This window comes from Endocarpon pusillum (genome assembly GCF_000464535.1).
Source record: "Endocarpon pusillum Z07020 unplaced genomic scaffold scaffold3350, whole genome shotgun sequence".
In the NCBI taxonomy this organism is placed as follows: Eukaryota; Fungi; Ascomycota; class Eurotiomycetes; order Verrucariales; family Verrucariaceae; genus Endocarpon; species Endocarpon pusillum.
The window spans coordinates 294360-316674 of NW_006916312.1; the positions used below are offsets into that span (position 1 = coordinate 294360).

The window sequence follows — 22315 nt, forward strand, 5'->3', positions numbered from 1 at the left end:
AGCGATGTATGCACTAATGCTTCTCGTTCCAACCTCAACGCAGTGCACAGACATGGGCAGACAACCCAGAATCAAACTATCTCCCCTGGTTACAAGGCAGATAGGCCCAACGACCAGGTGAGTGACTTCACTGCCGACAATGGAGACGAGCAAATGGCGCTGCGTGAGATGGATTTGTACGACACGGGGCGGCCGGCCTCCCGGACAATGGCAATGAAGTCACCATGGACGTTCAGTTGTCAGAGCCGCCACAGAGCCTAGGGCCCCTAGGACCACCGTCGACGGAGCAGGTCGACATTACCGCTGCTAGCTCTCCGCGCTCTCCCCAGTCCTCGACGTCCAGCACTTCAATTGCCTCAGAGCAGACAGACTATGCTCTACATGAAGCGGCGGACTTCGGCGAAGATCACATGGTGCAAAAACTACTTGAGCGCGGCTTCGATCCAGACGTTCAAAATGAAGACGGCGACACCCCACTGCATATTGCAGCATGGAGAGGTCACTATAACTGTATCAAGATTCTGCTGGAGTATGGGCCTGACATCAATTACTCCTCTAATTTATTTGGTAGCGCATTGGACATTGCGTCAGAGGAGGGTCACGCAGATATTGTTCGCTTGTTATTGGAAAATGGAGCAACATCCAAAGATTCTGCATTGTATGGGGCAGCACGCGGGGGTTGTGAACCCATTGTGGACATGCTGGTTGAAGCCAGAGCCAACGCTCGGTTTAAAAATTTGTTCGGGCAAACTGTGCTGCACTCAGCTGCTACTAGCAGAAATATGGGGGTGTTGAGGCGAGTGCTCAGAGCCGGAGGAATTGAGGACATTAATTATCAAGAGAAAAACGATAGTCCAACACCGCTGCATCTGGCCGCATATTCTGGCTGCAGCGACGCTTTCCACCTGCTGCTCGAACAAGGGGCTAACCCCCATGCACTTGGAGGACCGTTTTATGGGTCCGTAATTCATGCTGCATGTTATGGTGGTAATGCCTCTATTGTTCGCTTGTTGCTATCCAAGGGAGTTGATTATCACCAGAGTGGCGGAACCTATTCGTTGCCTTTGCACGCTGCATGTTTCCGGGGCCACAGAGCCGTCGTTGATATCCTTCTCGAGCACAATGTCCAGATAACTTTCGAAAACAAGAAACATGGCAATGTGTTAGTTGGGGCTTTTACACAAGGCAACTTTGCTATTGCCCAGCGACTCATCGAACGTGGCGCTGACCTCAACGCAGCAGCCGAACAGTGCCAGTGCCTATTTTTCTTGGCTTGTGGACAAGGAAACTTCGACCTTGTCCGCTTGCTGCTGGAGAAGGGCGTCGACCCAAACGCCAAGGTCGGTCTCATCATCGGCAATGCGTTGCACTCAGTTGTGTCTGGACGACGACAGGAAGAGTGCTTGAAAAAGCCTTATAACTTTGAACCTGGAGCGTACTATGACACTAACAGTAAAGAGTGGAGGACAGTCTACGGAACGAGCAACGTCCTGCATGATGGCCATCTGGCCGTTGCGAAGCTTCTGATCGATAAAGGTGTTGATATAGACCAGAAGACTCCATACTGCCTTGCCACGACACCCTTACACCAAATAATCCAAACCTACTTTGATTTAGTTTATTCGCAAGTGGACTCTGATGCAGCGACAAGTAGCTGTGGCATATTGCAGGAGATTATGACGCTATTACTCGAAAAAGGTGCTGCTGTGGATGCTGTCGATTGGTCTCACGAAACACCTCCGATATTTGCGGCCCAATTAGGGCAACTTCCCTTGTTCAAGCTGCTACTGCGGCATGGCGCAGATATTGACCGCCAAGGCCTCAACGGCCAGACCGCACTCTGGTGGGCTGCTCGCTATGGACACGTGGATTTCGTATCATACTGTCTGGGAAAAGGAGCGGATGCAACGATAAGCAATGTCTGGAACGAGTCCCCACGGGACATTGCGGCACGTCGAGGCCATGATAAGGGCGACAGGAACGTAGTGAAGGTCCTAGATGACCACGAAAGGCTAAGAAGGCAGAAGGTATTTGGCATAGCAAGCAGGGTGCTAATGAATTAGTGCCTTTCTATGCTCATTTCTAGCAAGCAGTTCCAACATGATCCCTTTACACTACGGTTGCACCTTATTCCTACAGCGTCGACTCGACGAACGCTTGTGCTCGAAACACTATAGCGACAATACAACCACCGATCAATAGATTTGGCCGGCCTATCACTGAAATTTGACGGCCCATGAGTCCGTGCGGAGGGAAAAGCCGCGAACAAACGTTCTGGAGCCGACTATTGAGTCCTTCACATTCACTGTTTGGATTCGAGACTGTATCAATGGCCATCGATGAGATGAGTGTGGTCACAGTTGACATTTTGAAGATGAGAAGTCGTCAAGATTGGATCCCGGGTCCTGATGGAGGGGGCAATGTTCCAGTGTGCGGCGTCTACGTGATTACTGTGACGAACTGTGAGCGAGATGCTATGGTCCGAAGGAAGGGTTTATCAACGCACAGCGAATCAAATGAGGATAGAAAGGCGCCAAGAGCGAGTACTTGATTGAGGTTGTATCGACTATGAGATGCTACATCGTAAGATTTTATGGGTTATGAAGTCTCCAGGCTCACAGTTCTGAGAGCATGGATGGATACTACGCTCCGTGTCAATAGTATTTGCTTCTTCTGCGCAAGGGACTGCACTTTGGAAGCGACCATCTCCACAAGGGCGATGTAAGAGTGGAGGATGTAGTGGAACCAATCTGCCGGAGTTTGGCCGAAGTGCGTGTCCTCAGATTTGGGTGGAAGCCGAGCTTTAATTGCCACGTCGGCCACAGTATGTCAACACCCATGACCTCACTTCTTCGATTTTGATCACAGCGTTCCACACCTCTCAGGCACGTAGCGGAGGAAATCCAGGCACCGCTCACAACATCGAAACGTTGGCAATGCGTGTAACCCACCGCATGCTCGCTTCTCCCGCCACTGCTCCCCTAACGCCAGGACAGAGGTCACCACCACTCGCTCTTCTCCCACCGATCCCACTCTACCGGCGTCTTCTCCGCACTCATCGAAAGAAGCTGGGTCCCGAACAGCGTATATTCGGCGATACATACCTCAAAGCTGAATTCAGGAGACACAAGGATATCGACAACCCGCTCCATATAGTTGGCTTCTTGACGAAATGGCAGGAGTATGGACAGAAGCTTGAGGGAGATAGTTGGAAAGGAGAGACGCTGGATAAGAGCACGGTGGACAAGATGAGTGATCAGCAGCTTGGCCAGCTGTATGAATTGATGCAGGCAATCCAGAGGAGAGGGAAGGAGAGTGCGGATGAGGAGTTGGAAGGAAGGAGTGAAAACTGAAGCAATGGTCTTCAATTGGAATCGGAGTGTTTCTTGCACCAACCACAACACTTCAACAACAAGCTACGTAATCCAGGTACGGGTCATACCACAAACCGAACCGTCAGATGGGCATCATTCACTTTAAAAGTCTCAAAAATTGAATAGATAAAAGCGATCTCCGACGACACTCTCAGCATTCAGTTGACACCAAGTCAATCTATCCAGCTCCAAGTCGGGCTTCCTCTGTACCTCGTGAAGAGGTAAAAATTCAATCCTCGGTGACATCAAGCAAAGAAGACGTCGCGGTGTTACCTTCGTCTTGACTCTCCAGTCTACCAGCTTCGACCCAACATTTCAAGTCGCACAATTACCGCCTCATACTTCGTTCCCAACAGTCTCCCGTTCCAGTCATGTGCCAAACTCAAGGCTGGAAATCCTATGTGTGCAACCATCGCTGGGTAACCATCATAGCCCCCTGTGGTCCCGAAAGAGGATTCGACAACTGTCTCTACATCGTCGAAAGAAGAACACCATGGGGTTGTGTGTCCTGGTTTCCGGCTGCTGTCGATACGTGTCCAGTGTGTGGGATGAAGGAGCAGTATGATGGGAATAAGATCCGCATGGTGATGGCGACAAGGAAAGGGGCCTGTGGATATGATCCTAGCTTTTATGATGGTGGTGGTGGGAGTTATGGGGGTTACGGTGGTGGAGGAGGTGTGTGCTGTATCGTTCAATGAGGTGGCCTCCGGCAGAGTACAAATGAACGATAGGACAAACAAGCAGCGGTCTAGGTGGTCTTGTGGAATGAGTTCTGTCCCAAGCTATCATATTATGACAGCGATATGAACGCACTGCGGCTACAAGAGAAGAAGAACCCCGCAAAATTACATCGTCTTCAGATCTTGCACTCATTACGCTCTAACCGAATCCGCCGTTGTGGGGTGACATTGCACTTCACTTCCCTGTGCTGGTAGGAAGAAGCAATTGAAACGAAGACATAGCTCTTCAGTACCAAGTCATTGTGAGCAGCACTCACTATCCACAAAGAAGATTCTTCAGTTCCAGTCTGTATCTCCGGATGAATAAAAGTCAAGCAATCACCACATTCTACCTCCACTACAAGCCATCTCATCCACTCCCCATGATGGTCAGAGCCTACCCTTCTTCTCTTTCAAACTTTCTCCCGTACATAACCCAACACTTCAGCCAGTCATTAATTATCTTAGATCATCATCCCTATCACAGCACCAGCTCTAACGGCTACTCATTCCTCTCCATCTCTTCGCCCTCACGCCCTTTCAATCCACAGAAAGAAAGCCTATCCAAGTCCTGTCGCTTAGATCCACACAGAGCCCCGTCCAGCATGCAACGCCGTGGAGGCTATCAATACGTAGCAAAATAACCACCCAGCACATGGACAATCCTGATTGCAGTATCCTGTTGATGAGAATGTAGATGTGTATTAGTAGCCCAGCACAGAGAAAAGGATATAGCGCTACCTACTGTTCTTGCAGAGTATTGAGATAGGCTTGGGTGTGGTAACATGTCGTATAGGCATCGCTGAAGGTAACGAAGATCCGGGAATGACACAAAGCCAAGGGAGTGGGTATGAGAGATAGGCTATGTATCTTACAAAGGTACCTGAAGCAATGTACACGAAGACTTCTGGGGGGTCGTGCCTTCCTGGTGAACAAAAAAGAGCATGCGCACAACGACGCGCAAATCAAAGTATGGGGTTGTGTTTGTTGAAGAAGAGGATCAGAGGATTACTGTGATATTGAATAGGGCCCACTGAAGAGTTCAAGAGCTGGCCACTATGACTTTCAAGTCAATTGAGCGAACAGAAAACCAGAGTCAGATAGGGGGGTTGGGGGGTTTCTTAGCCATTTGTCTGTCCGTCAGTTGGACAGCAGACACACATTCGAGGATCCCAGAAGCGCAGAGAAGGTTCACCAAACAAGAGCTGATGCAGAAACACCATTTCAAAAAGTGATTTGATTGCCATGCGAAGAGGAAGATCATTCTGTACAGACGCATGACCATGATCGAGTCGTGAACTATTTGTACATATTTTTGCTCTTGTGGATAGCATGGTCCGTAGGGAGCTCGCAACAGGGAAATTTTCCTTCTCCAGATATGAGAGTGATGCATTCACTTTTTCCTCTCCATCAGTGCCATCTTGTTCTCGATCTCGGAGACGTGGGAGTAGATTCGTTGGGTCGCTGCTTGAAGTGCCTGCAAGTTGCGCCAAATATTAGCCCAGCCCCATGCCGACTGGCGGATAGATATGAGTGCTCTTATATCCGTCGACCAGGCGTTGGAGACTTTTTATTTTTCTCATTGCGGGATAAGTTGGGTAGTTTAGAAACCTGCAACCCTGGATTGCGAGCACATACATAGATATCCTCCGTCAGCATCTCATTCGAGATCTTATATTCCTCCAATATGTAGTAATACACCGAAGCACCGGCCACTGTCGAACCGAACAGAAAGCCGAAGAGTCTAGAATCGAGCAGTTGTCAGGACAATGCTCAGGCAAAGCGGGTACAAAGACCCCCCCAGTGGCGTTGCTTCAATCGGTCGCCTATGACGGATCTGAAGATTCGAGGGGAAATGAGTGCATACCCTCCGCGAAATGCGCCCACCGGTTTCCGCACCTGGACGGTCGGCTGCACCACTTCTTGGAATCGCGCGCTTGATGTCTGGAGGGGGCGTGAGAGGATGCGGGGAGAAGAGCTGGTGGCGCGTGACGGGTTGAGACGGAGAGTAGGGCGCAGGAGTCGGGATGCCATGGTGGCAGATGGAAATGGCAATATATCCGCTGCGATAATGATGAGCTTTATGGGATATGGGAGCTCGGGTGGAGCTTGAAGACAGCTTCGTGATCGGGGGTTGAGGAGCTGCAAGGCGGAGTCTCCACTGCCAGTGGAACTGTATTCCGCGGCCTTGGCAACGCCTTCCCCAGGCTTCAAGTCCGTGACAGAAAACTTGAAACAAACTTGCTGTGATAGTGAACAGTGCTACATCTCACCATCTCTGCTCACGATGCTCGATGGAAGGCGGTACTGAAATGAATACAATACACCTCCTAGGAAATGCTGCTGGACCCTGTACCTGACTACATCTGAATTTAGTGCCAGAAGAGACTGTTCAAGTTTCCATCAAAAACTTCCTTCATTTACACAACTCTATCCGCAAGGAGGATATACAACACAGAACCCAAAGATGGTACCGCACTGCCAGTGCAGTCTTTCCACAGATGTTACTTAGAACCGCCTGTAAGAGAAATGTTCAAAGAAGGCTAGAAGCGATACCAGCCGAGTCGTGTGTAGGATCGTCAATCATAAATCGTTGCAGGCCAAAGTCACTAGTCTTCAACTAAAGTCCAAGCATGACGAGTAGAACAATGCTTCAGAGCTTTAATGTCATCGTACCCATCCCTCATCCCTTTCATCTGCATCCATCATACCATTGACTCCAGTCAGATCAGAAGACAAGATTGGATCGTTTCGAAGTGAGGTGGTCGTCAGAGGTGAGTTATCAAGCCCAGATATTCCGTCCTGAGTGCGAGTATGGGCGCGCTCTTGTGCCTCTTGCACCGAGAAAGAATGCTGGCCAGCATCTGGGGGTGGCGTAAATATATGAGGGATGTTTGATGCGACTTGTGCCTGGTCCAATTGCTGTTGCGTCTGTTGCTGCATTCTTTGATTCCGCAACGCTATCTCCCGAGTATGTGCCTCAGCACTCTTCAGATATTCGTCAATATCGAGAGAATCAAGATTGTCAGAGGCCAGCATCCTAGCTTGGGGCATTCCAATGTAGGACGAGGCAGAACTCAATCGAAATGTTTCTGGCTCATTCAGCTCATCCCCGCCAACACTGGCAAAGTCGTTAAGAACATCCTGACTGCTGTTTTGAAGAATTGTAGACTCTGAAACAGGCACGTAGTCCTCAACGTCTGAGACGTCCCCACTCGATGAGGTCAATCCGGGATGCGAGAGATGACTGAAGCCATCAAAACTTGCGTAAGAAGGTGGCTGACTGGGTACAGCACCACCATTTGAGAGCCTGTATTCGGCAGCACTGCTAAATCTGTTAGGCAGATTATAAGTGGCCCAGTTGACTTCCGCTGAATCTGACCCGAGTCCAGCAGAAGTGACGGGATTCTCCATTTCAGTTGCTCTTTCGTATGTTACGAAATAGTTGTCGGGAAATTGGTCTGGGAATTTGCCGGCCCACGGATCGCTACCTGCCGAAGATATGGTTGGACTGCCACTACCGAAAGGCGAGTACGAGTATGCATTCGGATCATAAGGTGGAATGCTGATTGGTGGAACATGGTTATCCAAGTGTATCGGTAAAGCGTTGATCGTTGGGGAGCCGTGTTCCGACTTCACCTGGCGTCGGACCGGTTGTGGTGCGCTGGTGACAGAAGCATGAAAGTGGGGATTAGTGTGGAAGTTCAGCAAATCCTTGGTCAGGGGAAGACTATCTGTTGAACGCTGAGTAAAATCGACTCGGTTTCCAGGAATGGTGTGGGAGCGTGCAGGAATTTTGTATGGCGCCCCTACACGATTGTGAATATCGTTGACCTTGTGAACCGGCTTGTGGTGACCGTTTATGAAGACCGTCATCTTGCTTTCCATTGAAGAGACGGTACTTATTTTTGGAGGCCTGCTGCGTTCTTTGCTAACTCGCGGCTCATCGATGGCCGGAGGCAGGTCTTCAGGGACTGGATCGAGGGAATGCTCCTTTTTCAGAGAGCATGTGCATCTGGCACCATGAGCACAGCAGCAGCCTTTCTGCTCGCCTATAGTCTATCAGCATCACTTCCATCAATCGTGCGGAAGTAATACCTTTCTTGACCTCAGTCTTGTCATGAGGACATTCCTCCTTTGTATGGGGCTTCTCAGCGCAATCACATTTCACATGCTGAGCCCGAGCCTTGCGAAGTCCACGGCAATGAGGACATTGGGAGACAGGCCGTCCCTTCTTGTTGATATGTATTAGAGGGCGATCTGTGCAGGGCCAGTTAGTGAAGGGCTCAGTTCATGGAATGATGGGATATATATACCTGTATGAGTGCAAGAGCTGACGCGATGACCTCTAACGCAGGCATCGCACGCATATTTCTCGCCTTTGATCAACATAATCTTGTGTCCGGGGGCAGTATGATATCCAAGTAGAATCCGTACGAGTGTTTGGAAGGTCTGAAGCGGCCGGGTGACTCAGAGTGTAGAATGGTGAAGTGAGCCTCGACCCCGACCTGATGGGCGTATATCTTCTTGGTTGTGCACAGTAGCTCCGGCGCAGTAGGTTCCACTAAGCACCAGTCGGTCTGTGCCGATTTGTTTCAAGCTGGATCTTCCGTGGCCGCAGCTGGATGCTGTTCCGAAACAGAGTAACCGCCAAACGCCGACCAGGTCAGTTCCCGCAATTCACAAAGAATGATGATAATAGAGCACGTTATTAGTGGCAAACAAGAGGGAGAAGCACAAGGTAGAAGAATAGAAGTAGCTATCTAAGGGGAGGGTGTAAAGTAAAGTGTAATCAAGACAGCAAAGCAGTCGTTGGTTAGAATAGAGTCTATGAAATGGAGGTCGGGATGCGGGAAGCGGATGCAGAATGGATGCAAGTATAATGGTGCAATCTCGTGCATTTGCCCAGCCTGACTTGACGATCGGTTCCCACTTCGGCTCGAGCCCTTGGAGGAACAAACAGGCTTGGACTAGACGCCGCTAACGGTAGCCTAGATCGCCCCAGCCTTCGTTATTCGTTAACTGCTAGTTAGTTATGCTTTAGGTTTGTAGGATTTGGGGGAGACTGCGTACCACATCAGCAGGATCATTTTTGCTCATTCTCACGGGCAGCACATTTAAGAACAATGAATGGTTATGATGTGTACCTCGTAGAGACCAAGGCTCTGAATTGTATTTTTTAGTGTGTGTTACTTCGTACCTTCTCTGCTTTGGTACTATGACAAAGACAACAAACCTTATCCACAATAAGAACGACGGATCAGGCTCTATGGCTCACTGTCATATAACATCTCATTAATCGGGACGCCAGGCCTCAGGTTGTCTGTCTAAAATGTAAAATCGTTTCTCATTTGATTTGCATGTTCGGGTTCTCCATTTGTCTGTGGCATCATGCTTCACTTGGGCTGATTCATTGGTGGGAAGCGTCTGCAATTCTATCCACAGCTGATGAACTGAATAGTTGCTCAATGGGAAAGGTTGTTTCTTGACTTATGCGATGCTCCTCATGCAGATCTTTGGTCTTTTCTCTCTCGACAGGATCTGATGGTCTCTTGTCCCTTAGAGAGGGTACTGAGGTGGGCAACGAAGCGCACTGGTTGAATCCGGAGGTTGTCTTGAAAGACCGAACTGCCTCCTCGGTCTCGAGACCTCCATCTGTTCAAGAGTCGAAGAAGGAAAACATGCTTAACCCGCATTATAATCGTCCGTCGTACATTTCAGCCCACACTTTCCTTGCCCATGCCTTTTTCTTGGTTGACTGAATGAGTGCTGGAGGCAGGGCCATCTTCCGTGAAAAGATGGTTCTGCTCAATGTACTCAACCACTGGCGCTGGTATCAAGTAGTGCACGCTCATTCCACGCCGCAGGAATAGTCGAATCTTGGTGCTGCTGACGTCATTTTGTATCAGTTGCTGGATAACATATATGTTCTCCTTCCAAGGTTGTAGACTGGCGAGCGCATCGTCAATATCCGTGCCCGACCGCTCCACTATAAAAGTCCCGTATCTGCCGAGAATGTGATCGAGATCCTTCTCGCTCCATACCCCTGGTGTTGACATTGTCTGGATGAGGTCGGCACCGGCGAGAAGGGCAATACGGACATGTTTGCGTTCGCCATTTGCGGCTTCAATGCCCTTCCTTATAATGTTGATCTCGTGTTCGAAGTGATCAAGAACGACAGCGGTAGGTTGATATTCTTTTTGCTCCGCTTCCCAAGAATCAACCATTAGCCAATTAGACGTACGGTCGATGGCCAATTGGCACATAGCAACACTAGGGATGTCAGAGATTGCGAGCCATGAAATCCATACAATTCTCACCGATGTTCCGCACTTGCCAATCCTGCTTTTTTGTAGGCGTCCGACACTGGGGAAAGATAACCACCGACTATTTCAAAATCCGTACTAAATTTGACGTAGTCGGCGGCCATGACAAACATTCTCAGGTGCAGAAAAGTTATAGGTGAGAAGGACCCGCAGGCAACTAAAAGGAGAGGCGTCTTGGAGGGGTCGTCCATTTTCTTTTTCAAGCGGTAGTCAGGAAAGTTGTAAGCGTCCATGTTGCCACAGGCTGTTGCAAGCCTTCTGAATATGAGTGGAGAGTTCCTCGACGAATGATATCCTGTATTTGACTTTAAGGCTCGTGACCGAGCAAACGTCTGAATTGCGCCTTGTTGTTTGCAGAAGTGTCTGGGACTGATTGACAGAACGATAGCGGCTAGACAGGTGTTGTAGGTAGACAGTATCCAAGATCTGTCCAAAAAAACTGGTTGGTTGGAGCGCCAAAAAGTGAGAGCAGACGATGCGCTCTGGAATCTCTTTACCATATCATGATGAGAAGTGAGAATGGATTATTGTGGGATGGATGATTGCGAACAAAGAGTGCTGGAAAGTTTATCGGCCCGGAGGAGATAGCAAGTGGATGGGTTGTACCGGAAAAAGACAGCAACAACGGTGGATAATTTTCGCCGGTTAATAATCTTATTTCCGAGGACTAAAAGGAACATCTTCGAGATGCAAGATTGTTATGTATGCAAATCATACATGAATTCTTTATCAGCTGCTGAAAGTCTTAATAGTCGTCATTAGGCACATCAGTCTCATGCCTGCATCATAAGGGTCTGGGCATTGGTAAAAGGTATTGTGGAAATGTTACGCCTCTAGGCTAACATCCTCTGATATTCCCATTTCACATATGACAAACGCTAAAGCTTCCATCAGGTATTAAACCTTACAGTTCCCCTACAGGCAATATGCAATCCGGACGGGTTAGATGCTTAAGGGACCTCACCCTTCTAGCAGAACCCTTACTCTTACGATGGTCTAAATACCTGTTATAGTCCTCCGCGAACGGCCCTCCGCGTGCACAGCGAAAAGGCTGTCCCTCCAGGGCTCTACAATCCATGAGCACCTTTCAACGTCCCTGCGATCTTGTAGTCGATTGATGAACTCTCTTCTCCTTGTTGGAAAGACAATCTTCGATACGACCAGATGAACGTGATCAGTATTTGTCCTTTCCAGGTTACAAGAGCACCTTTTACTTGCTTGAAACACTTGTGGATGATGGAAGTCTCAGACACTAATTTGGATCCTTATATCTTCAAAGTCTGAAGCGAGAAAGCCACTCTCCATGTGTACTACTAAGGACATCCAGCCTCCTGCTTGTCAGACTGCTATAGCATAATGTAGAGTTGTTTGGTATAATTGAAGTGTGGCCGATCGTCCGGTAATCACAACAAAGGCAGTGGTGAGCAACTTGCGATGTTACCCGAAAGTAGATGAGTGACCCACTCGTCATGAATATCAGAACTGAAGTCAAGAGAGGTTGGCAAAACGACTTGATAGAATGGTGAAAGGTGGAAGGCGGGCCACCGGAGTGCTAGACAGCAACAATCATCTGTCCCAGAACACAATCTTATATTGTAAGGGCAGGTTCTGAATAGAGAAAATGGCAACCATAATACCAAAGCACTTCCCAGATTGGTGAAATAGATGTCAAATTGGAAACCTTTAATATCCTTCAGATGGGCAAAAACAGCTCTTAGCATTCACCATTCAGGAACGTTGCAGCCCACGATGGGAGGATGATATCTTTGCTATAGATTTGTTGGGCCTCAAAGAGGCGAGCGTAAGCTTTCTTCCAATTCATTAAGACAGCTGTGTTGCAGTGGCTTCAGGATACATACATGGTCCGAAAAGACATACACTTCATTAGCAACATCGTTATCAACGATACTCGATTATAAAAATGATAGGCCGAGGCAGTCTTCCACGGAGCAGTAACAGTTTAGGTTATAGTCATAGTACTCAAAGCCTCGTAAAGGGTTGCTTGGAGCAGAAATTGTTGTTCTCTGCCAACGTTGAATAAGCAACTTTGCTGCCAATACTTTCATTTTGTAATGACATTGCCGAGAAATGGCGTATGTATGTAAGTGTGTGATGCGGACGATGAATCCTTGAGACAGCATGTACAACTCACCGATTTCTATCAAAACACTCTTTCTTCACTCCTGAATTTTGTGGGTCGTGCCACGTCCTGCTTGTGCTGCGCCTTCTCCTGTAAGCGTATTTGCTGCCTGAAAGTTTTACCTTCCTGTCTACGAGGACAAGCAACTGCCAGCCGTGTGGAACCGCTGATGGCGGGTTGATCGATGGCACATATCTCTTCGCCAGACCGCAACCATAACTTTGACAATTCAGGCACTGTGCCTAGTCATTCACTCACGAGGTAACCTTTGCTTTTCTTCATCAGACACGTGCTTGAGCTTGGCCGCGCCAATCATCTTTTTAAATACTTCTCCATCAACCTTGCCCTGAGCCAACCACATCTTGCTACACACCAACGTTTTCGCTTCTAACAAACTTTTCCTACTTCCACCCGCCTTTCTGAATGAGTACTCATGTCCTCCAGAGTTACTCGCTCGTCAGCGAGGCTTGCTGCGGAACCGCCTTCCGAACCTTCTCCACCTTTGTCGACACGAGCCTCAACTTCTACCCGCAAACGGAAAGCACCTGAACCTCAAACCTCTAGTCCACTGCAGGAGAACACTGGTCCTGAAGCCACTCCTCATTCTTCTACTCGAAAGCCGAAACGCCCGAAAGTGAACGATAACCCTTCGATAACTGCCCCACAGGCCAGGAGTACTCGGAGACGAGGAGCTATTGCTGAGCCGGAGATGTCCAACACACCTTCATCATCAAAGCATGCCGATGACCCTAATACAAACAATGCTGCAGGATTAGGAGCATCGTCATCTAAGCGAAAAGGCGGCAGGAACAAAAAGCCACTTCAAGGTTGGTTGACGAGATATTGATTCTGCTGAGGGCGTCCTACTAACCTGGCAGCAGAAGCTTCCCCGTCAACACAGACGCCTGCTCGAAGAACAAAGAAGCGATCCACGAAGAAGGAACCTGACCCTACCCCAAAAGATGTCGATGAAGAAACACCCAAGGCTATCAAAAAAGAACGAGAATCGCCCACACGTCCAAACCAGAGCGATAGTAACGATGCGGAAAGCCCCAGGGATTTAGATGATGAAATGTCTGACCCGTTTGGAGCAGCTGCGGCTGGCCTATTCGGTAATGGTCGAGGACCACCCTTGGGAATGTCGAGCACCCTACGTGCTTTGAGTGGGATGATGTCGGGAATGTCGTCTAGGCTAAGAGATCTGCTCAACAACCTGAGACAAAAAGACGATCCAACAATTCAGCTTGTTGCACTTGAAGAATTGTCTAATCTACTGCTGGTATCGAATGAAGACAACCTTTCAGGGCAATTCTCTCCTGATCCATACGTCAAGGAGCTCATTTTATTGATGCAGCCAAACGAGATCACTGGGGAAGAGAACCCAGAAACAATGCTTCTGGCCTGCCGTTGCATCGCCAATTTGATGGAGGCTTTGCGTGGCTCTGTCGCAAATGTTGTCTACGGTGGAGCTGTACCGGTTCTCTGTCAAAAATTGCTCGAAATCCACTACATTGATGTAGCTGAGCAGGCGCTAAGTGTGAGTATCTTCGCCTTTTGACTTACCACTTCAATCCCACTAACTCGTGACCATAGACACTTTCTAAAATCTCGGTCGATTTCCCTGGGTCCATCGTTCGCGAAGGTGGTCTGACAGCTTGTCTTCAATTCCTGGACTTCTTTGCTACGGGCACCCAACGGACTGCAGTTACTACAGCAGCCAACTGCTGCCGAAACATCCCTCACGATTCCTTCCCCGTCATTAGAGATGTTATGCCTATCTTACAGAACGTGCTCGTCAGTCCAGACCAAAAGGTTGTTGAGCAGGGTTGCCTTTGCGTCACTCGTATCATTGATAGCTTCAAGCACAACCATGAAAAGCTTGAAGAACTCGTTGATGCCCCCTTGCTGAAACTTGTGCTTGGCTTACTTCTCCCCGGCACCACAAACCTCATTGGTGTTAACATCCATACCGAATTCTTGCGTGTTCTGGCAATCATTGCACGTGCGAGTCCCCGGCTATCAATGGAGCTGTTGAAAATGAATGTTGTCGATACCTTGTACCAGATCCTGACGGGCGTCTCTCCTCCGGAGGACACCGCCAACGCCGCCTCCAAGATTGATAGCGTTGTCATCATGCAGGCTCTGATTCATCGTCCAAGAGAACAGGTGTATGAGACTCTTAACGTCATCTGTGAGCTTCTACCGAGGCCCAAGGGTAGACCACTTCTCTCTTTTGGTGATTACAACGACTTTGTCAGCGATATAAACGATGAAGGTCCAAGAACGAGGTCCAAGGACTCGGCCATTGACAAGCGTGTCAAACTCCTAGAAGATTGCAAGGCAGATACACGACGGTTTGCAATGGTGCTCCTACCTACACTTACTGATGCCTATTCGAGCACTGTCAATCTGAATGTCCGACAGAAGGTGCTGAGTGCACAGCTCAAGATGTTATCGAATCTTGACACTGAGGTGATTCAGGAAGCTCTTCGCCCTGTTCCGTATGCTTCTTTTCTTGCTTCTATCTTATCCCAAGAAGACCACCCTAGCCTGGTTCTGCTGGCACTTCAAGCGTCAGAGTTACTGCTTGAGAGATTGGAGGACATCTATCAATACCAGTTTTATCGTGAAGGTGTTATCGGTGAGATCAAGAAGCTTGCTGAAAGAACTATGACGGCTAAGAAAGAGCCTGTCTTCCCTAAACATTCCCGCTCTGCAGAGTCACTGAAGGCGAAAAGAATGCAAAACAACCTATCGGATGCGGAGAATGGAGACCCACATTCTATGGAACTAGACGATGACTTTGAACATCGTGGCATGAACGATGATGACGACGAACAGGATCAGGAACCAGACCATCTTGATGATGATGAGGATGAGGATGGTGATGGTGACATTCTCATCCGTGAAGACGGAGAAGGCATGAGCGACTCACACTCTTCTGACTCTTCGGATCAAGAGTCCTTGTCAGACTTTGCTGCTTCAGGGGTGAAGGATCTCATCATTCTTCGTGCAAAGAAATTCTTGGAGCAATACGAAACATCGAAGGGACACGAGTTACGGGATAAGGCCAATCGAATCCTTACAGAACTTCAGACGCTCGCGAAAGATCTTCAGATCTGCTACCTCGGTGATGGCAACGGGGATGGCCGTCAACTTTTCTCGCAACTTGCGAAGTTCTTTCACGGTGATGCTTTGGAGAGCATTACAAGCTCAGAACTATTGAGCTCAGAAATCATCCGAGCCCTGTTGGACGTTTTCAAACACACATCTACGAATGGCAATGCTAGAGGTGATTTTCTTGAAGCGTTTATGGGAACCACGGTTACCAACAAGGTGAACTCAAGCATCGGCAAGGGTGATATCACACCTTTCAGTTTATTGATCCAAAAATTGCAAGATCTTTTGAGCCGAGCCGAGCATTTCGAAGTTCTCACTGTCAGTAACAGCGCCTCTGAAAACAGCCGAGGCAGCTCGACCTCCATGCTATCGAAGCAGCTTCGGCTAAAGTTGACTGCGGATGCTGACAGCGACATCCCACCAAGCTACCGCGATATTACAGTCTCAATCCATGCCATTGCAACCTTCAAAGCCCTCGATGATTACCTTCGTCCTAGGATAAGTTTGTCGGAGAGGCCTCATACCGGACAACGTCGACGGGATATGCTAGCGACACTTGCTAACGCTCGTATGCGTGAGCTATCGGGAGCTGCGGAGGCAGGTTTGTTTGGATCCACGGGTGATCTTGCTGCTTCAATACCTTCGGCGCCGCCTGCAGGTGCAAAGGCAAAAACTCCACGTCTTACTTCTCGATCGATGCCCTCCTCTGCATCCAAAGCTGAATCGAGTTCTGCAGCAAAGGAGAGCAAACCCGCACCAAGACGTTCCAGCCGCCGTCATCAACCAGGCTTATCAACAAATGATAGCCACCAAGCCTCGACGGGGCCAGAGCCTGGGTCCGAGAATGTGCCTCATCCTTTGGAATGTGCAGATGAGAAGCAGATTTCGGATGGTGAAGCAGACGTAGATGTCGCAGGAGCTCTCGAGGCTATCGTTGATGATTTGGATGATAGCCCATCAGATGATGACGCACCTGATCCAAGTGCTGTCAACATGGAAATTGCTTCAACTGGAAAGGTGACCGCACGCAAAGAAGATGGTACCCGCGTAGCGACACCATTGCAGCCAGGAACCCCAGTATCTGCTGGTACACGACCGAATCCTACAAGCCATGCGGCCAGTATCCATTCTACTCGTGGGGGATCTCTTGCTCTTTCTGCACGTCAATTCTCCTATGCTGCAGCATTAGCAGCTGTTCCTCAAGATTGGCATATCGAGTTCAGCATGGATGACAAACCGCTCCCCAAAGACACCACAATCTATCGTGCTGTATACCACAATCGGCAGCAGCCACAAGATGCGGTTGCGCGAACGGTTTGGTCTGGCATCCATACCATTAAGTTCAAGCGCGTCAAAGGCCCTTCCACCGAGCCAACAAAGATCAAGTCGGTGATGGATGCCCCTGAGGATGAAGAAGTTGGCAAGATGCCAGCATCTCTTGATGATCATCCTACCACCTCATCTATCCTTGCTCTTCTGGGTATCCTACACGAGATGAATTCGAATATCGACGCTGTTCTAGATGAGAGGCACACGCAGAAGCTGATATCAGAGCCACTTGCCCAATTTATTAACACTAAGCTCACCGCCAAGATGAACAGACAGCTTGAGGAGCCTCTGATTGTTGCAAGCAATTGTTTACCGAACTGGAGCGAAGACCTTGCTAGGCTTTTCCCTTTCTTATTCCCCTTCGAGACCAGACATCTGTTCCTACAGTCCACCTCTTTCGGCTACTCGCGCTCAATGTTGAGATGGCAGAGTGCACAATCTGACAACGATGACCGCCGTGACCGTCGCCGAGATGAGCGTCCCTTGATGGGTCGACTTCAACGACAGAAAGTCCGCATTTCTCGCACTCGCATTCTTGAATCAGCTCTCAAAGTCATGGAAATGTACGGTGGCTCCCCAAGTGTGCTTGAAGTGGAGTATTTTGAGGAGGTTGGCACGGGACTAGGACCGACCCTCGAGTTTTATTCGACTGTATCCAAGGAGTTTTCGAAAAAGAAACTGAAAATGTGGCGCGAGAACGAGTCAAACAGCCACGACGAGTATGCATTTGGGCAATTGGGTTTATTCCCTGTTCCCATGAGCCAAAAACAATCCGAATCAGAGGCTGGGAAGAAGTTGCTTAATCTGTTCAAGATGCTGGGTAATTTTGTTGCTCGGTCGATGCTGGACTCCCGTATCATCGACGTTTCGTTCAATCCGACCTTCTTCCGTCTTGCAAATGGACATATCAAAGCTCCATCTATTGCTCTTGTCAAGACTGTGGACCACGATTTAGCTAATTCCCTCGTTCAGGTTAAAAAATTCGTCATAGCCAAAGGACAAGTTGAGGAGGATCTTCACATGTCCGCAGCACAGAAGGCTCACGCTCTGCAAGATGTCTGTGTTCAAGGAGCTCGTGTTGACGACCTTATGTTGGACTTTACACTTCCTGGATATCCATCTATAGAGCTCATTCCCAATGGTTCCAGTACTCCTGTCACAATTGACAATGTCGACTTGTATATTGAAAGAGTCCTTGACATGACCGTCGGAGCTGGTGTGGCGAAACAGATCGAGGCCTTCAAATCTGGCTTTTCGCAAGTCTTTTCCTACTCATCGTTGCGTGCCTTTACCCCGGACGAGCTGATCATGCTCTTTGGTCGAGTTGAGGAGGACTGGTCTCTGGAGACATTGATGGATTCTATCAAGGCTGATCACGGCTTCAACATGGATAGCAAGAGCGTCAAGAATCTTCTTCAAACCATGAGCGAGCTGACTCCAACACAACGACGCGATTTCCTCCAATTTGTTACCGGCAGCCCCAAGCTCCCCATTGGTGGTAAGTAACACATTGAACATCCTCTTGGACATGACTGACCCAATCTTATAGGGTTCAAAAGCCTTACGCCAATGTTCACCGTGGTCTGCAAGCCAAGTGAGCCTCCATATTCATCAGACGACTATCTTCCTAGCGTCATGACCTGTGTCAACTATCTCAAGCTTCCAGACTACACCGATCTCAATGTCTTGCGCAACCGTCTGAACGTTGCTATACAAGAGGGACAAGGGGCCTTCCACTTATCATGAGGGAATCTGAAGCTGGAATTAGAGAGTTGATTGATGGTGGTGGTAATTTGTTCCCGCCTTCGCTTTTTAGTCTCTCTTCTACACCAGACGCACTGGCTCTGCCGTTTGCACCTTTGCAACACCTAGCGTGTACATCTTTACCCAGCTCGCAAACACTCATTTACAGCCACGGGCCAGAACACGAAATGATTTCAGTAGCCTAGAATGGTGATGGGAAGGGAAAGGGAAAGGCCATCTCGGAAGCCGGTCGAGCTGGCGTTGATTCTGTCCGTGGGGAGCAAGATCAGTCTCAGTACCTTCATGAAGTGTAGGTAAGCGAGGCGCAATAAAATATGCATTGAAATAAGACTTCTAACTCGTGATCGTCACTTTTTGATGTGGGCAAGCGAACGGGAGAGTAAGAATCAACCCCCCTGCCACCTTTCCCCCTCAAGATTTTCCCCTTTTTGGAAGACTTGCACACAGGACTCGCTAGATTCACTATGACATGCCGATACTGCTAGATTGCCTGTACGCTAAGCAGTCGCGCCCAAAGGGTGATATTCAGCCCAGTTATATGCACATATCCAGTCCTTCAAACATGCATTGTGTAGAGAGGTTGAAATATCAAAAGGGTATCTATAACTCCTTTGCTCAAAACGCTGCAAATACAAGTGCTGTCTTTCATCCCTGAAGGATAGGCCTGCCAGCATCTCCCTCCCCCTCTATGCTGCCCTCAATTTCAGGATCCCAGGTTATTGAGAACAATCCTCCCTCTCCAGTACCACCATAACGTTACTGATAACCAAACATCCCATGTTCCGATTCCGGCACAACCATTCTTTCCACCTACCGACACCTCAGCCATGACCTGAACTGAGCTGCTTCAACTAAGTTAGTAAGCAGGCACGGCGCAAACTCCCTCATGACCCCTCCAACATTCTAACAGCCCACATGTCCTCTCTCCACACCTGTTGCACTTGACCTTTCCCCAGTAGCCGCATATACTGCAGAAGTGGCGGGGCGGTTTGGATGTGAGGCGCATGCTGCGTCCGGTAGTGTTGGTGTTGTTGTTGTTGTTGTTTGGGCTGAAGTCTTCGAGGGGTTGGGCGCGCGAGGCGGAGTAGGAGAGGGGCGGTTCGGAGAGGAGGGTCTGCAGGAGGTGCTGGGAGGGCGGTTTGAGGTTGAGGTGCGGGTGGGAACGGAGGAGCGGGTTTTTGGAATCTGGGTCTGGATCTGGGGCTGGGTCTTTGGAAGGGGTGTTTGAGTTCTGCGGGGTGGTTGGTGGTGCGGGTGGGAGTTGTGGTAGAGGTTCAACTTGGGGAGTGATGGAGCGGCCGGAAATTGTTGGCTGGGGTGTGGAAGGAATGCTGGTGACTGATCTTGAGGATGATCGTTCGCGGTTCATGGTTGGTGCTTGTGTTGGTGTTGCGACAGATGGTCTTCGTGCAGAACCGGGTCGTGGTGGTGGTGGTGGCATGGGCGTCGGCTTCGACTTGGAGGCACGAGAAGATGCTGAGCGGGCGAGTAGCGGAGTCTGAGGGAGGGCCGGGACAGTGTTTGCATTCCCAAGCTGTGCTTCCTCATCGGCTAGGTAGTGTGCGAACGTTCGCTGATACATCAATATGCGTCGGACATTTGGTGTGATTTTCTTGCCGGCTCGTTCTTTGGACTTGGCCGGGATCGCGATGGTTGTATCTTTGTAGTTCTCCTTGTCTAGCTCGTTGAGCTTGGTCTGTATTGCTTTCTGCTGCTTTGCGCTGATCTCTCCTTTGCTTGCGCCCTGGTTTCTGCCTCGTTTTCGAGCTTCGAGTGGTTGGACTGGCTGCTTGATGTCTGGAACGTAGGCCCAGCCTTGAGTGGTTCGCTGAGTGGTAGTAACTGGAAGTTCCTCAATTAGAGGCATGATGAACGCACTGTGCCTTGCCGATCTTGGTTGCTGTATTTCTTGGATAGAAGAAGGTGAATTGTCTTCGCCCAGGCCCAGATCCCTACAGTATCTGACGGAGCTCGAGATTATTTTTAGATTTTGAGTCAGCCGTCAGCTCGAACTCCTTGCACAGAAACAAAGCTGACTCACGTAACTCGGCGGCTGGCATTGCTCCATCAGTGTGGACAGTCAGCATGCGGGCCCAGAAGATGTGCTGAACACTGCCTGGATATCTGCTCCTCTGAGCGGAACAGGAACTTCAGCGTCCCTTCCTTCACAAGCCGATTTCACATCACCCACAGCTACTCACAATATGGCCGATTTAGATCCACAACAAAAGATTGCCTTGATCAATGAGAACCTACAAGAGGTTTTGAGACCGGACATCATTGAAGATGCTATTGTTAAAGAGAACCGGCCACTGGTCATCTACTGGGGTGAGGCTTGCTGTAGGGGTTTGCGATTTACTCTACATACTAACACAGGTGTCCAGGCACAGCGACGACAGGTAAGCCGCACTGCGGCTACTTTGTGCCTATGATCAAGATCGCGCAATTCCTCCGCGCTGGATGTCGAGTCAAGATCCTTCTGGCAGATATCCATGGCTTCCTAGACAACCTCAAAGCACCTATTGAGCTGGTCAAGTTCCGCGCCGAGTACTACAAATATGCCATCAAGGCGCTGCTCAAGGCTGTTGGTGTGAGCCTTGACAAGCTGGAATTTGTGCTGGGAAGCAGCTACCAGTTGACAGCAGAGTACACCATGGATCTGTTCAGGCTAAGTTCCGTCGTCACAGAACACGACGCCAAAAAGGCTGGAGCAGAAGTGGTCAAACAGGTCGAGAACGCTACACTATCAGGACTGATCTATCCCTTGATGCAGTCGCTCGATGAGCAGTTCCTGGGAGTGGATGCGCAGTTCGGCGGTGTTGATCAAAGGAAAATATTTACCTTAGCGACCGAGGTGCTCCCGAAAATTGGCTACAAAGAGCGAGCACACTTGATGAACCCCATGGTGCCAGGTCTCGCAGGAGGCAAGATGTCATCATCAGATCCAGATTCTAAAATAGACATATTAGACACGGCCGACTTGGTCAGGAAGAAAATCAGGAAAGCCTACGCGGCGGCGCAAACGCTGGAAGGGAACGGCATGATAAGCTTCGTCGAATACGTTCTGCTACCAGTCTCCTCCCTTCAGAGCAGCGACGGTTCGATGAGGTTCGAAGTCGAGCAGAGAGAAGGCGGGAAAGAGCCAATCGTCTACTCGGACATTGACACCCTGAAAGAAGACTACAAGGCTGACAGATTAACACCTCAGCTGCTGAAGGGCGCCGTCACCAAAGGCCTGGTGGACATTTTGACGCCTATTCAAGCAGAATTTCGAGCATCCCCTGAATGGCAGGAGGTGGAGAAGCAAGCATACCCCCCTGCTGAGCCAGCCAAAAAGAAGAAAACACCCAAGGACAAGGGCTCGCGCTATCCAGGAGCAGTCAAAGCCAATCCAGATGGGTCTGTAGATGGACCTGGAAAGGAGACCGTCGAAGTTGGGAGCAGTGCAGAGGAGGCTATGGGTAGACTTGAGGTCAATGGGGTGAAATGAGAAGCATTCCATCACTACATACATCACGAAAGGGTGCTTTATTCATTGAAGTT

The 22315-nt window shown here is 49.3% G+C and overlaps 6 protein-coding genes across 6 annotated transcripts; 3 read left to right on the plus strand and 3 right to left on the minus strand.

The window, feature by feature from the left end:
* Positions 1-224: 224 nt before the first annotated feature.
* EPUS_01749 (uncharacterized protein) lies at positions 225-3353 on the plus strand (the record flags this gene model as incomplete). The annotated part of the gene is made up of 2 exons (XM_007804354.1): positions 225-2027; positions 2826-3353. The coding sequence occupies 2 exons, from the start codon at positions 225-227 to the stop codon at positions 3351-3353; spliced, it is 2331 nt and encodes a 776-aa protein (XP_007802545.1).
* A 2133-nt stretch (positions 3354-5486) lies between these two features.
* On the minus strand, positions 5487-8485 carry EPUS_01750 (uncharacterized protein; the record flags this gene model as incomplete). Its single annotated transcript, XM_007804355.1, has 6 exons — positions 5487-5609; positions 5732-5837; positions 5961-6337; positions 6770-8145; positions 8192-8353; positions 8410-8485. 6 exons carry the CDS (start codon positions 8483-8485, stop codon positions 5487-5489), a joined length of 2220 nt encoding a protein of 739 aa, XP_007802546.1.
* A 1325-nt stretch (positions 8486-9810) lies between these two features.
* EPUS_01751 (uncharacterized protein) lies at positions 9811-10652 on the minus strand (the record flags this gene model as incomplete). Its single annotated transcript, XM_007804356.1, has 2 exons — positions 9811-10366; positions 10414-10652. The coding sequence occupies 2 exons, from the start codon at positions 10650-10652 to the stop codon at positions 9811-9813; spliced, it is 795 nt and encodes a 264-aa protein (XP_007802547.1).
* Positions 10653-12992: 2340 nt separating this feature from the next.
* Positions 12993-18754, plus strand: EPUS_01752 (uncharacterized protein; the record flags this gene model as incomplete). Its single annotated transcript, XM_007804357.1, has 4 exons — positions 12993-13386; positions 13441-14096; positions 14153-18506; positions 18558-18754. The coding sequence occupies 4 exons, from the start codon at positions 12993-12995 to the stop codon at positions 18752-18754; spliced, it is 5601 nt and encodes a 1866-aa protein (XP_007802548.1).
* An 874-nt stretch (positions 18755-19628) lies between these two features.
* On the minus strand, positions 19629-20639 carry EPUS_01753 (uncharacterized protein; the record flags this gene model as incomplete). Its single annotated transcript, XM_007804358.1, has 1 exon — positions 19629-20639. The coding sequence occupies one exon, from the start codon at positions 20637-20639 to the stop codon at positions 19629-19631; it is 1011 nt and encodes a 336-aa protein (XP_007802549.1).
* A 337-nt stretch (positions 20640-20976) lies between these two features.
* On the plus strand, positions 20977-22262 carry EPUS_01754 (Tyrosine--tRNA ligase; the record flags this gene model as incomplete). The annotated part of the gene is made up of 2 exons (XM_007804359.1): positions 20977-21100; positions 21157-22262. 2 exons carry the CDS (start codon positions 20977-20979, stop codon positions 22260-22262), a joined length of 1230 nt encoding a protein of 409 aa, XP_007802550.1.
* Positions 22263-22315: the final 53 nt, after the last annotated feature.